The 14,660-nt window shown below is 40.7% G+C and overlaps 1 protein-coding gene across 4 annotated transcripts in view; it reads left to right on the top strand.

Moving 5' to 3' along the window:
- GPR89A (G protein-coupled receptor 89A) overlaps positions 1-14,660 on the top strand; it is a 67,097-nt gene that overhangs the window by 16,933 nt on the left and 35,504 nt on the right. For 2 of the 4 annotated variants that reach the window (XM_039459837.2, XM_074389711.1), the window contains 4 exons: positions 816-922; positions 1,347-1,448; positions 9,573-9,693; positions 11,219-11,299. In XM_039459837.2, the coding sequence (XP_039315771.1) occupies positions 816-922; positions 1,347-1,448; positions 9,573-9,693; positions 11,219-11,299 (411 nt within the window). Of the gene's footprint in view, positions 1-815; positions 923-1,326; positions 1,449-9,572; positions 9,694-11,218; positions 11,300-14,660 lie in introns of all 4 variants that reach the window. The other 2 variants (XM_039459838.2, XM_074389710.1) reach the window with 1 other exon arrangement.

Raw genomic sequence — 14,660 nt, 5'->3', positions numbered from 1 at the left:
AATCGATTGTATATGGAAACTTTAAATAGGTAAATTATATCTCATTAAAACTTATTTAAAAAGTGCTAAAAGTTTTAATAAAATAATCTTATAAAATATAATAAAAGTAATTCATGCAAATCAGGTGTTTATATCAAGAGTACAAAAGAAATAATTTCAAGTCTTAATAGCATATATTATTGTTAGCATTTATTTTCCTTAAATTCTTACATTGGACACTAAGTTTGGCATCAATATGGTGATCTCCTGGGAGCGGGGGACCACCAGGTTGCCTAAGGCGGGCTGAACTGGCCCAGATTGGAAACAGAGCAGGTCAAAACTCCCATGCTGATCAGTAGTGGGATCGCGCCTCGGAAGCAGAGCAGGCCAAAACTCCTGTACTGATCAGTAGTGGGAAAAGCCACTGCACTCCAGCCTGGGCAACAGAGCGAGACCCCATCTCTATTAAAAAAGCAAAAAAACAAAAACAAAATTCCTACATTGGAATAAGATCCCTAGCTGTGAGTAAAACAATTGTCATTCTACCAGCAATGACATATGTTGATATATGTTAATGGTATATGTTGCCTATGAATATATTAAAAACATAAACCTTTTAATATGAAATTCTGGGTTAAGATGGTCATTTATACCTTTCAAAAATTTGTATTTTTTTAATCTGTACAAATGAGTAGGTTATAAGAGCCTGGCAGGTTTATTAGATAGGATATATTCGATATGGAGTCCAAACAGTGAAAGACCCTGTGGAATACTAAAGAGAAAGAAAGCTGCTGCCCTCTCTCCCTCCCAGTGACAATCTTTGACATTTATTTCAGCTCTCGTTATTTTCACTGGAAAATGAACCTGTGTGTAATTCTGCTGATCCTGGTTTTCATGGTGCCTTTTTACATTGGCTATTTTATTGTGAGCAACATCCAGCTACGTAAGTATTTTACCCTCTCAGTCAGCACATAGACTGAGATGAGTATTTGAGGAAACCGAGATTGTGGATCGTTTCATTTCTACATCAACTTTCAGTAGTTCCTGCTGTTTGAGGACACCTCACACACAGCATCTTAAAAATAAATATAAAATAAATATTGAATGAATGGCACAAAGTAAATATTGAATGAATGGTTAGGTCATTTTTTTCTGCCACAGCTTTTTCTACTTAATAATGTCTCCTTTAATTCATCCCTCATGTTAAACTCAGCTAAATTTTTCTTACAGTAGTAAGGATGCTTTCACTAAAAATTAGGCTGTTGACTCATTTGCCAAGTGAATTAGCATTAGCTTATATTTTTAAATTGAGCAAGCTGTTTAACCTGTATCTGTTTTCCCTAACAGTTTTGTCTCCTCTGTCTCAGTGCATAAACAACGACTGCTTTTTTCCTGTCTCTTATGGCTGACCTTTATGTATTTCTTCTGGAAACTAGGAGATCCCTTTCCCATTCTCAGCCCAAAACATGGTGAGTATATATGAGAGGGCAGAGATGGGGGGGGGAAGAAGGTTTGTTTAATTTTCTAATGTGAAAAAATTTGATTTCTTGGGGGGAAAAAATAATAAACTCACAGGTTCTTGGGATTTGGAAAAAAAGTTTTCTGATTTTGAAGAGCATAGCAAGTTATTTCTCTGAAAAATGTCTGATTTTTGAATCACATTTTCTTCTTCATTCTAAGAGATAATGCTGGTTTTGGAACTCAGTTCTGTTATTCTAGAGTAGAAATTTTTGACCTTCGTTTACTGAATATACTTAACTTCAAGGGTAAAAGGAAAAAGAACAGTGTCTAACTCGTCGTGTATATGGAACTAAAGCAATATATTTGTATGTGTATTTGGAGGTCAGGTATCAATAAACTTTTGTCAGATTTTCAAAGAAATCTGTGACCCAAAGGTAAGTGGCCAATGCTTAAATGATGATAAAGATTGTCTTTAGGGAAGCATATGTGTTTGGGGAAAGGTGACATAAATGCTCACAATTAGTAGATAAAGAATAGCTTGCCAAGATTCAGTGTCTCCCTTCTAACAAAAAAAGTTCATTTTAAAACAAGAAATTGAGCGGAGCCCTAATTTTTAAGCTAAAAACAATGAACAAAAGTACCTCAGCTAACAAGTCCTTCCAGAACTATTTCAGAAGCATGTATAAATCTATCTAAAAAGATTAGAGAGCCCATCTGTAATAAATATACTAAAGCTTTCATACTGGAACTTTTTTTTTTTAATATCTCTCTCTTTATTCACCATCCTGCCATAGCTATTTTCAGGGTTCTTATTGCAGAAAACAGAATCTACTGTAACTAATTTAAAGCAGAAAATGATTAATTATGCAGTATCAGGCAATTTATAGACTTTCTAGGAAAGCAGGGATACAAAGCTTAAATGCTGTGTAGTAAAGAGAAATACCCAACTCTGCCACAGTACAAACTGGAAGTCATCACTTGTCGCTCAGGGTCTGTGACATCAGGGACCTCTGTCCCAGCGGTTTGAGTTCCTAAGTGCTACCACCACCCCTGCATTGTTCACTGCTGCATTTGAGGCCTCCCGTAGGCCTGGTTTTTTGGTGAAACCTAGGTAAGATTTAGAACCCTCTCCTCAAGGAAGTCTGAGAAAGCACTTTTGGCTTTCTAGACTCTGCAGTACCAAAAGAAATGCCAGAATAGGATTGGAATTAATGTTGACTGAGCCAGTGTCTATTAGAGAATGTGCCATCCCTCCCACACCCCCTTCCCTATAAAGGCAATATTCATTGCCTATAACAGGAATTTCAGGAGAGAAAGGTTGTAAGACTCTCCAGCAGTAGGGTCAGAGAAGGTGTGCAGTTTGGAAAAGCATATGCAGTACCATAAATAGTTGTATATTTTTAAATAAGAATAACTGTTTCAAAAATTTCAAGTAATGTTAAAGGCCAGAAAACTTAACACCAGCCTACCAAAAGCATTCAGACTCTTAGGTTTGAAACTCTCTCAGGACCTTTCATGACCTGGCTACTGCTCTCTATAGGTGTTCCGTCTCCAGTCCCGCGAAATCATTTCAAGTTTCTCTTTTTTCTTTTTCTTTTTTTTGGGACAGGGTCTCACTGTCACCCAGGCTGGAGTGCAGTGGCACGATCTCAGCTTGCTGCAACCTCCAGAACCGTCTCTCAGGCTCAAATGATCCTCCCACCTCAGCCTCCTGAGTAACTGGGACTACAGGCGCATGCTACCACACCCGGCTAATTTTGTATTTCTTCATAGAGACGGGGTTTCTCCATGTTGCCCAGGATGGTCTTGAACTCCTGAGCTCAAGGGATCGACCCACCTCGGCCTCCCAAAGTGCTGGGATTACAGGTGTGAGCCACCATACCGGGCCTCAGTTTCTAGAGCTGTTCTATCAGCCTGGACAATCCTTCACCCCCAGTCTACCTAGAAAATGCCTACTTATTCTTTCTAAATTGAACTCTTGTCAATTCCTCTAAGAAGATTTTCCTGGCCATCATTAGGAGATATTAATTGCTCCCTCCTCAGGGTATTTATATCATCTATAAAACTCATAATTTAATGTTTTCTTTTCCAACTTCCTCATCAACCTATGAGCTCCCTGAGTTCAGAAAACTACATGTTACTTGTCTTTGTATCCCTAGTGCCCAGTGTGGAACCGAACACATTACAGGTGTTTAATACATGTTCTTTGAATCAGTAAATGGAACAAATTGAGTCTCTCCAAAGTGATAGAGGAGTTTAATAATTTAACGCTCTGGATAGGAATTTAGGAAATGCTAATGTGGTCAGCATGCGTATGCCAATGGTCGCAAAAGACTTGGACTAAAGAGCCCTGCTAGTGTAGTTCTCATCTAAACCTATTTCAAATAAACCCACAGACAGACAGATTTATTTGTGATGGTGGAAGTCAGAGAGAAGAGTTACAAAAGGCCCCTAGGGCTGCTGACAGGGCAAACACAGGGTCACATGCAGTACAAAGACCTGACTCTGACACCTTTCTCCAGCTTTCTCCTGTGTGCATTCCGCTCACATGACCAGTGCGGCCAGGCCGTGCCAGAGGGAAGATGAAGGCCATAGTATCTGTTGTCCTTTCATCAACCCCTTTTTCTAAATTCTGTGGGATTATCCTGAAAAGGACACTAAGGGAGAAAGCTAGGAAGATAGTTTCAGTTTTATTCTTTCCATGGTACTCTAATAGTCATTACAGTTTTAGGCCTGAATGTTCGGATATCTTAGTTTATTTAACCCTCTAAGAGAAGTAAGGAGTTTAGCTGGTAGCTGAGAAGCGGCCAACCTTACACTACCATCTCAGAGCTTTCCCAGGACTGTGCCAACAACCAGTGTGGTTGTTTATTGCTCTGGAGACCGCAAAAAAAATGGGCTAGGCACACTGGCTCACATCTGTAATCCCCGCACTTTGGGAGGCCGAGACAGGGAGATCACTTGAGGCCAGGAGTTCGAGACCAGCCTGGGTAACATGGCAAAACCCCATCTCTACTAAAAATACTACAATTAGCCAGGTATGGTGGCGCATGCCTGTAATCCCAGCTACTCAGGAGGCTGAGACACAAGAATGGCTTGAACCCTGGAGGCTGAGGTTGCGTTGAGATGAGATCATGCCACTGCCGTCCAGCCCCCAGACAGAGCAAGACTCTGTCTCAGGGAAAAAAAAAAAAAAAAAGGCCGGACACAGTGGCTCAAGCCTGTAATCCCAACACTCTGGGAGACCGAGGCGGCCGGATCACAAAGTCAAGAGATCGAGACCACGGTGAAACCCCGTCTCTACTAAAATATACAAAAATTAGCTGGGCGTGGTGGCACGTGCCTGTGATCCCAGCTACTCAAGAGGCTGAGGCAGGAGAATTGCTTGAACCCGGGAAACGGAGGTTGCAGTGAGCCGAGATTGCACCACTGCACTCCAGCCTGGCACCTGGCAACAGAGCGAGGCTCTGTCTCACAAAAAAAAAAAAATTCTTATAATTTAAAAAAATCTATAAAGTACTTCTCATGCAGTCCCTGACCCTTGGAATGTCCTTAGTGGGAAAGACTAAGAGAGATTACAAAAGACTGTAAGGAATGGAATCCGTGTGAGCAGATGTCAAAGGTGAGATGGTCTTCTGCGAGTCTCGTCATTGATCTGACTTTCCATGTGTAAACTGGTAAATGCAGATAATGATGACTGACTCTTCATAGAAATGCTGAGATTAAGTAAATAGTATCTACAAAGTACTTTAAACCAGAAAAAGATGTGTAATAAAAGGACAAAGACACACCACCACATTAAAAGGAATAAAGGTAGAGGGCAAATCTTTTTCAGTTTTTCATATTTGATAACCCGTATTAGTCCCTTGGATTTTTTTAAGTTACTGAGTGATAATATAGTCAACAAACATTTGTTGAACACCTTCTATGTGCCCGGCAGTAAGGAAAATAAAGATCAGTAAGACATGATTTCTTCTTATAAAAGGGTTGCAAATTCAAGAGATACATGGAAAGCAGAATCAACAGAATTTAGGTGAGGATTTATTCGTTCATTTAGCATTACATAAATATTTATTGAGCATCTCCTTTATACTAAGCACTGGCAACAAATCACAAACAAGGCAAACTTGGTTTCTGCCCTCCTGAAATGTACAGTCTTGTGGGTGGAACTAGACAAAAATAGGTAAATATATAAATAAAGAATTGCCAGTTGTGATCATTGTCATCAAAGAGCAAACAGGTTGCTGTGATAGAGAAAAATGCAGATAAATTAGTGCAAGGAGTTAGAGCCATCCTTTCTGACACAGTGATATTTAAGCTGAGATTTAAAGGACAAGATCAAAGGAAGACCCAGTAAGAAGGCACAAAAGACATCATGTAGACCGGGCGTGGTGGCTCATGCCTGTAATCCCAGCACTTTGGGAGGCCGAGGCGGGCGGATCATGAGGTCAAGAGATTGAGACCATCCTGGTCAACATGGTGAAACCCCATCTCTACTAAAAATACAAAAAAATTAGTTGCGTGTGGTGGCACACGCCTGTAGTCCCAGCTACTCGGGAGGCTGAGGCAGGAGAATTGCTTGAACCCAGGAGGTGGAGTTTGCAGTGAGCTGAGATCGTGCCACTGCACCCCAGCCTGGCTCCTGGCAACAGAGCGAGACTCTGTCTCAAAAAAAAAAAAAAAGAAATCACGTAAAGCCCTGAGGTAGAAAGACCTTGGTGTATTCAAGGAAAGGAAAGAGATAGAATGGGGAGTAATTGTCTAGTGTATAGATTTTATTGTCATGGTGACTCAATAGTTGATCATGTCATTTTCTAAGACGGGTGAGAGAAAAGATAATGTTAGTTTGGTATATGCTGAATTTAAGTTACCTATGCATATCCAGGTGATGTGAAATAAGCAGTTGGATGTACAAATCAGGAGCTTAGGGAAAAGGTATAAATGTGTCAGTCCTCAAAGAGATGACTCCAGGAATCCAAGCAACTAGAAATCATCAACTAAATGCCATTAGTAAAGCTGAGGAAATTGGTGAGATGACCCAAGCAAAAAATGTGTATACTGAAATGAAAGAGAACTCTGGTCCATACAGAGCAAGAAGTGACCGAGAAAAAGCAATTAGAGAAGTAAAGGGGAAACCTAGGGAAATGGTGTTGCGGAAGCCAAGAAGATCAAATAATTTTAAACAAAAATGATCCGATGTCATACAGAAGCCAGTAAAACAAGGCTTGGAAAATGGTGAATTTTGCGACCAGGAGAAAACGTATTACCATAGTGTAGTAGTGGTTAAAGCCCAGACTCTGGATCTGGACTGCACTTGAATTCTGTTGCTGCCCCTTTAGCTGTGTGACCTGGACTAAGTTACTTAACCTCTCTGTGCCTCCACTTCTTCATCTGTAAAATTAGGTCTTCAATAATATCTACCTCATAGGATTGTTGTGAGTGTTAAATGAATCAGTACATGGGATATGCTTAGAACAATGCCCAGTCATAACAGGCGCTTGATGAATATTACCTATTACATTGCCGTTACCATTATTAGTGAAAGTAATTTCATTCAATATAGAAGAGTGGAAAGAAAGCTGGATTGCAGTGAGTTAAGGAATGAACCGGAGGTGACGAAAAGGTGACAGTAACTATAAACTTCTTTTAAGAAGCCTGGCTATTAAGGAGGAAATATAGAGAGGGCTTAGAACTAGAGGTAAACTCAAAGCCAAGAACAGAATTCCTCTTAGAAAAGAGACTAGAAGGGCCGGGCGCGGTGGCTCAAGCCTGTAATCCCAGCACTTTGGGAGGCCGAGGCGGGTGGATCACGAGGTCGAGAGATCGAGACCATCCTGGTCAACATGGTGACACCCCGTCTCTACTAAAAATACAAAAAAACTAGCTGGGCATGGTGGCGCGTGCCTGTAATCCCAGCTACTCAGGAGGCTGAGGCAGGAGAATTGCCTGAGCCCAGGAGGCGGAGGTTGCGGTGAGCCGAGATCGCGCCATTGCACTCCAGCCTGGGTAACAAGAGCGACACTCCGACTCAAAAAAAAAAAAAGAAAGAAAAGAGACTTGAAACTAAAGAGAAAAAACTAGCAAAGAAGGAAATATTGAATATACAAGAGAGAAGAGGTAGATGATGGAACAAGCCTCTGAAAGAGGTGGAAGGGATTAAATACAATCAAAAGTATGGTGACTTCTAGTTCCAAGATGGTGGCGTAAAGGCAAGCTGGCTCCACTTAGCCCCCCGACCGCAAATCAAAAACAAATAGCACCAAGATCGTCACCAGCAGTATCCCAGAACTCACCGGGCAGGCTGATACAGTTCCCAGGGCCCAGATAAGATCCAAAGCACACGTGGAGAAGTCAGCTTTGGATGCTGCTTCGTGCTGAGGGAGACAGATAGTAGGATGATTGCAGATATATATCCAGTGTCGTAAAAGAGCCAGTGAAACAAGGATTGGAAAATGCCGAATTTTGCAACCAGTAGGAAATTCGTGACCATGGTGTAGAGTGAAGGTAGTTTGTAGCGGAGTGAAGGTAGTTTATATCTAATAGCTTATGTTTTTTGTAGTAAGGGCATTGGCAAAGGAGAATGACAGAGGGAGGAAAAAGAAAGAGTAACTGCCGAGAAAAATGGAAAGAGATGGCTGACCAAAGGCAAGATGAGGATCAGTCAGTAGTGTGAGAGCTCCGTTAGGACCGGAGAGCATAAATCTGTAAAGGCTCCAAAATCAGTATGAATTCTGGCAGTTTTCGGCAGCAAGACATGGGCACAGGGAAGGCAGAGTGTTAGACTGATCCAGAGTTGGGAGTTCGTCGGATTAGCACTTCAGAAGGAAGATAGTAGGAGATTGAGGGTCCTGGTGAGAGCACTTGAAGCCAGCAAGCCTGCAGTCCAAGCTGGGTGAAAAATGGGGACGCAAAAGACCAGAGGTCGCACTGACCTCTAGAACGAGTGTAGCGCAAATAAAGGAGAAAGGGAACTGGCAGGCTGGGAAGGGCGGCAGTAGTCAGAAGAGGAAGGTGGGAATTTTCAGTTTTGAAGCGGGCAGAATTCCTGAATTATAACTCTGGCATTTGACCACAGGAGTGAATGGCTGAAGTGAATTCTGTTCTAGAAATAGGAGGTGAAAACCAATTAAAACTGGTTTTTTTCTGCAATGCCAAACTTCCTGGGTTATCCTTCAGCATTGTTTCTCTCATTTATCCCAAGTACATCAACCAGCAGTATTTATTTTAACTGCTAAGTTGATTTTCAGCATTCTCAAGTGATAGGAAACAATGAATGATTAAGATACGATTTACAATCTACAACTGATGTGTTTGCCTTTGAATTTCTCATTCATCTATAAGGTCAGCCCATTTATTAGATGAATTCTGTGTTTATTGGATGCAAAAAAGACAAAAGCAAGAGTATGACCTTAGGGGAAATACATATATATCAAAGATAACTAGCAATAAGTATTTCCAGAAGATTTACTGTCCTCATTTTTTTTTGCTGATGCTTTTACCGAAAGTACTTTGCTTTGTGAGCATTCATGTTACCAAGAGGAAACAGTCGTTGACCGTTAAATTTATAATGATTGTTGTTATTATTTTACTGTCATCACCCAATAAAAGAGATCACTGTGAAGCATATGGGACAAGAGGAAAATCAGTAAACTTTTAGTATATTTATTATAGATAATCCACACATTGGCCGGGTGCAGTGGCTCACGCCTGTAATCCCAGCACTTTGGGAGGCTGAGGCAGGCGGATCACGAGGTCAGGAGTTCAAGACCAACATGACCGACATGGTGGAACCCTGTCTCTACTAAAAATACAAAAAAATTAGCTGGGCGTGGTGGCATGCGCCTGTAGTCCCAGCTACTTGGGAAGCTGAGGCAGGAGAATCGCTTGAACCCAGGAGGCGGAGGTTGCAGTGAGCCAAGATGGCACCACCGCACTCCAGCCTGGGCGACAGTGTGAGACTCTTGTCAAAAAAAATAATAATAATAATAATGTCCACATTAGTAATTAAAAGTTGGCTTGTATGAGTGAGTTACGTGTACCAGTTGATGTTTTCAGTGATGCTTCCTTTTGCAGTACAGATGAGAGCCACTTTATCTGCATTACCTGGCATTCATGTCCCCTGATGTTTTTAGGGATTTTATCCATAGAGCAGCTCATCAGCCGGGTTGGTGTGATCGGAGTGACTCTCATGGCTCTTCTTTCTGGATTTGGTGCTGTCAACTGCCCGTACACCTACATGTCTTACTTCCTCAGGTAACAGCGCTTTGGAGCTTTTCTTTTTCGCCCCATTACTTCTTGAATACATATGTCATATTAATGCCACCGTCTTTAAGATTCTATATTAGATCTATGACCCTGCCTTTTTATTCTTTTCTTCCTCTGTCCCTATGGGCATTGACCTGGAAGTCTTTCTAAATAAGTCTTATCACTTGTGCTGCTTTCCTTTATTATTTGTGCTGCGTTCATTCATTTATTTATTTTTTTTTTTATTTTATTTTTTTATTTTTTGAGACGGAGTTTCGCTCTTGTTACCCAGGCTGGAGTGCAATGGCGCGATCTCAGCTCACCGCAACCTCCACCTCCTGGGTTCAGGCAATTCTCCTGCCTCAGCCTCCTGAGTAGCTGGGATTACAGGCACGTGCCACCACGCCCAGCTAATTTTTTGTATTTTTAGTAGAGACGGGGTTTCACCATGTTGACCAGGATGGTCTCGATCTCTTGACCTCATGATCCACCCGCCTCGGCCTCCCAAAGTGCTGGGATTACAGGCGTGAGCCACCGTGCCCGGCCCATTTATTTTTTAAACGGCAAATTTCAATCTGATGCTCCCCTCCCACTTTTTAAAGGCACATTTCTAGTGACCAGCAGTATAAACTAGCCCCAACTTTAGCAGTTGAATTCCTTCTAGAAGTTTTAATAGAATAGTAGAAGACAATGCCAACTTAAAATTGTGCTTAAACATACATCCTAAATGTCACTGACCCAAGATCATGCCACTCCACTGCAGCCTGGGTGACAGAGCAAGACTCTTTCATAGAAAAATATGACGCGTTGGGCTGGACATGGTGGCTCACGCCTGTAATCCCAGCACTTTGGGAGGCCAAGGTGGGCGGATCACCTGAGGTCAGGAGTTCAAGAACAGCCTGACCAACATGGAGAAACCCCATCACTACTAAAAATACAAAATTAGCCAGGCATGGTGGCACATGCCTATATTCCCAGCTACTCAGGAGGCTGAGGCAGGAGAATCCCTTGAACCCGGGAGGTGGAGGTTGCAGTGAGCCAAGGTTGTGCCATTGTACTCCAACCTGGGCAACAAGAGTGGAACTCCGTCTCAAAAACAAAAAAGATAAGTTTGACAGGTTGATGGGTGTGGCAAACCACCATGGCACATGTATACCTCTGTAACAAACCTGCACGTTCTGCACATGTATCCCAGAACTTAAAGTATAATTTTAAGAAAAGGTATTTTTAAAAATAAAAATTTAAAAAAAAAAAAATATATATATATATATATATATATGTATATATGTATATAAATGTCACTGGATCAAAGCTAAGAAAAACTGTTAAGACAGCTGGGTAAATTCCATTTCCCTGAGATCCCAGAGGATTAGCTATAGGAAATGAGAGCAAAAGCATTATTATGGTCGTTTTATTATTTTCTAGAAAAAGGTAGTGGGTAACAGTTGAAGTTTATGTGTCTCTCCAGATAACCTGTATCATGCCCAAGAGAGGGACCCCAAACTATTTTACTAACAGTTTGTGCTTTTTGTAGGAATGTGACTGACACAGATATTCTAGCCCTGGAACGGCGACTGCTCCAAACCATGGATATGATCATAAGCAAAAAGAAAAGGTAAGATGTCAATACTGTCAAACATTTGGACTCTGTTACAGTTGCTCAACAAGAAAATTTGACTATGAATTGGTGCTGGCAGGGCATTTTATCCTATTCATTTTGATTATAAGGTGAAGTACTATCAAAGATACAGTGTTGACTGGACACAGTGGCTCACACCTGTGATCCCATCACTTTGGGAGGCCAAGGCAGGAGGATCACTTTAGCCCAGAAGTTCAAAACTAGCCTGGGTAACATAGCAAGACCCCATTTCTTTAAAATAACAATAATAATTTTTTTTTTTTTTTTTTTTTTTTTTTTGAGATGGAGTTTCGCTCTCGTTACCCAGGCTAGAGTGCAATGGCGCCATCTCAGCTCACCGCAACCTCCACCTCCTGGGTTCAGGCAATTCTCCTGTCTCAGCCTCCTGAGTAGGTTGGATTACAGGCAGGCGCCACCACGCCCAGCTAATTTTTTGTATTTTTAGTAGAGACAGGGTTTCACCATGTTGACCAGGATGGTCTTGATCTCTTGACCTCGTGATCTACTCGTCTCGGCCTCCCAAAGTGCTGGGATTACAGGCTTGAGCCACCGCGCCCGGCCAACAATAATAATTTTTAAAAAATTAAAAATATAAAAATTTGTTTCAAAAGATTTAGTGTTTTGCGTGAAGGAAAATTCTCAAATTCAATCTCGTTTCTTGAATTTAGATCATTCTCCTTAGATAAATTATTAGAATAACTTTTTTGTTTAATTTTTTAGATTATAAATTGACATTATAATTGTGTATATTTATGGCAAAGTGTAATAATTAAATCAAGCTCATTAACATACCCATCTTACATGCCCGTATATTTTTTTGCGGTGAACATTTGAAATTTGCTCTCAGTGATTTTGAAATATACAATACATTATTATATTCATCATGCTATGCAGTATGTCACAAAGAAAAAAAATCCTTATTCCTCCTGTCTAATTGAAGCTCTGTACCCTTTGACCATCGTCCCACCTACGCAGCTTCTGATAACTATCATTCTAACTCTCTGCTTCTGTTGAATCCATTGTTTTAGATTCCGTACGTAAGTAAGAACATGCAGTATTTGTCTTGCTGTGTCCGACTCGTTTTGCTTAGCATAGTGTTCAGTTACATTCATGTTGTCACAAATGAATTTCTTTCCTTAAGGCTTTACGGTATCCGTTGTGAATATATACCATATCTTCTTTATCCGTTTTTCTGTTGACGGACATATAAATTGGTATCATAACTTGGCTATCCTAAATACTACTTCAGTGAACGTGCGAGTGCAGATACCTCTTTGACATACTGATTTCAGATCTTTTGGGTAAATACTCAGAAGTGGGATTGCTGGATCATATAACAATTCCCTTTCCTGTTTTCTTAGGAACCTCCACACTCTTTTCCATAGTGGTTGTGCTAATTTTCATTCCCACCAACAGTGTAATAGGGTTCCCTTTTCTCTGCATTCACATCAACATTCTTTATCTTTTGCCCCTTTGATAACCGCCATTCTGACAGGTATGAGGGGATATCTCATTGTGGTTTTAGTTTGCAATTCCTTAATGGTTAGTATATTGGACATTATTTTATGTATCTGTTGGCCGTGTGAATGTCTTCTTTGGAGAAATATCTATTCAGGTTCCCTGCCCATTTAAAAATCAGATTATTTGTTTTCTTTCTATAAAGTTATTTAAGGTCCTTATGTATCTTATATACTAACCCCTTATAAGACATATGGCTGGCAGATATTTTCCCCCGGTCCATAAGCTGTCTCTTTACTCTGTCAGTTGTTTTCTTTGTTGTGCAGAAGCTTTTTATTTTGATGTAATCCCGTTTAGTTTTTTTCCCTGTTTTCTTCTAATAGTTTTATAGTTTCCAATCTTAAGTCTTTTAATTTTTTTTTTTTTTTTTTTTTTTTTTTTTTTTTTTTTTTTTTTTTTGCGACAGAGTCTCATTCTGTTGCCCAGGCTGGGTGCAGTGGAGCAATCTTGGCTCAGTGCAACCTCTGACTCCCTGATTCAAGCAATTCTCCTGCATCAGCCTCCCAAGTAGCTGGGATTACAGGCACGTGCCACCACGCCCAGCTAATTTTTTTGTATATTTAGTAGAGATGGCGTTTTACCACGTTGGCCAGGTTGGTATCAAACTCCTGACCTCAGGTGATCCACTGACCTTGACCTCCCAAAGTGCTGGGATTACAGGCGTGAGCCACCGCACCCAGCCAACTTAATTTTTATTATGTTGAGTGAGATAAGGGTCCAGTTTCATTTTTCTGCAGATGGATATTCAGTTTTCCCAATACCATTTATTGAAAAGACTGTCCTTTTCCTAGTGTGTACATGTGGCACTCTTGTCAAAAATCAATTGACCATGCATGTGTGAATTTATCACTGGGCTCTTTATTCTCTTCCATTGGTCAATGAATGATTCTGTGCTTATGCTCATATCATGCTGTTTTTTTTTGTTTTGTTTTGTTTTTTTTTTTTTGAGACGGAGTTTCGCTCTTGTTACCCAGGCTGGAGTGCAATGGCGCGATCTCAGCTCACCGCAACCTCCGCCTCCTGAGTTCAGGCAATTCTCCTGCCTCAGCCTCCTAAGTAGCTGGAATTACAGGCACGCGCCACCATGCCCAGCTAATTTTTTGTATTTTTAGTAGAGACGGGGTTTCACCATGTTGACCAGGATGGTCTCGATCTCTTGACCTCGTGATCCACCCGCCTCGGCCTCCCAAAGTGCTGGGATTACAGGCTTGAGCCACCGCGCCCGGCATATGCTGTTTTAATTAGTATTGCTTTGTAGTATAATTTAAAATAAGATAGTATGATGCCCCCAACTTTGTTCTTTCGTTCATGATTGCCTTGGCAATTTCAGTTTTTTGTGATTCCATATGAATTTTACAATTATTTTTTCTATTTCTATTTCTATGTCTATTTCATTGGAATTTTGATAGGGATTACATTAAATCTATAGATTGCTTTAGGTAGTATGGACTTTTAACAATACTAATGTTCAGTGAACATTCCAAAAATGGAATTAAGAGAACCAGCTTACTTAAAATAGCTACAAGAAAAAAATACTTAGGAGTAAATTTAACCAAAGAGGAAGACAGACCTGGACACTGAAAACTATACAATATTAATGGAAGGAATTGAAGCAGACACAAATAAATGGAAAGATATCCCATATTCATGGACTGGTGGATAACTTTTATATTCCAGGAATGGAATATTGTCTATTGTCCTGAATTTTTAAAAAGTCTATTGTCGGTCGGGCACGGTGGCTCATGCCTGTAATCCCAGCACTTTGGGAGGCCGAGGCGGGTGAATCACGAGGTCAAGAGATCGAGAATATCTTGGTCAA

This window comes from Saimiri boliviensis, chromosome 19, assembly GCF_048565385.1.
Source record: "Saimiri boliviensis isolate mSaiBol1 chromosome 19, mSaiBol1.pri, whole genome shotgun sequence".
NCBI classification, from domain to species: Eukaryota; Metazoa; Chordata; class Mammalia; order Primates; family Cebidae; genus Saimiri; species Saimiri boliviensis.
Note: the sequence above shows the minus strand (reverse complement) of the source record. Positions and strands in the feature narration are given on the sequence as shown.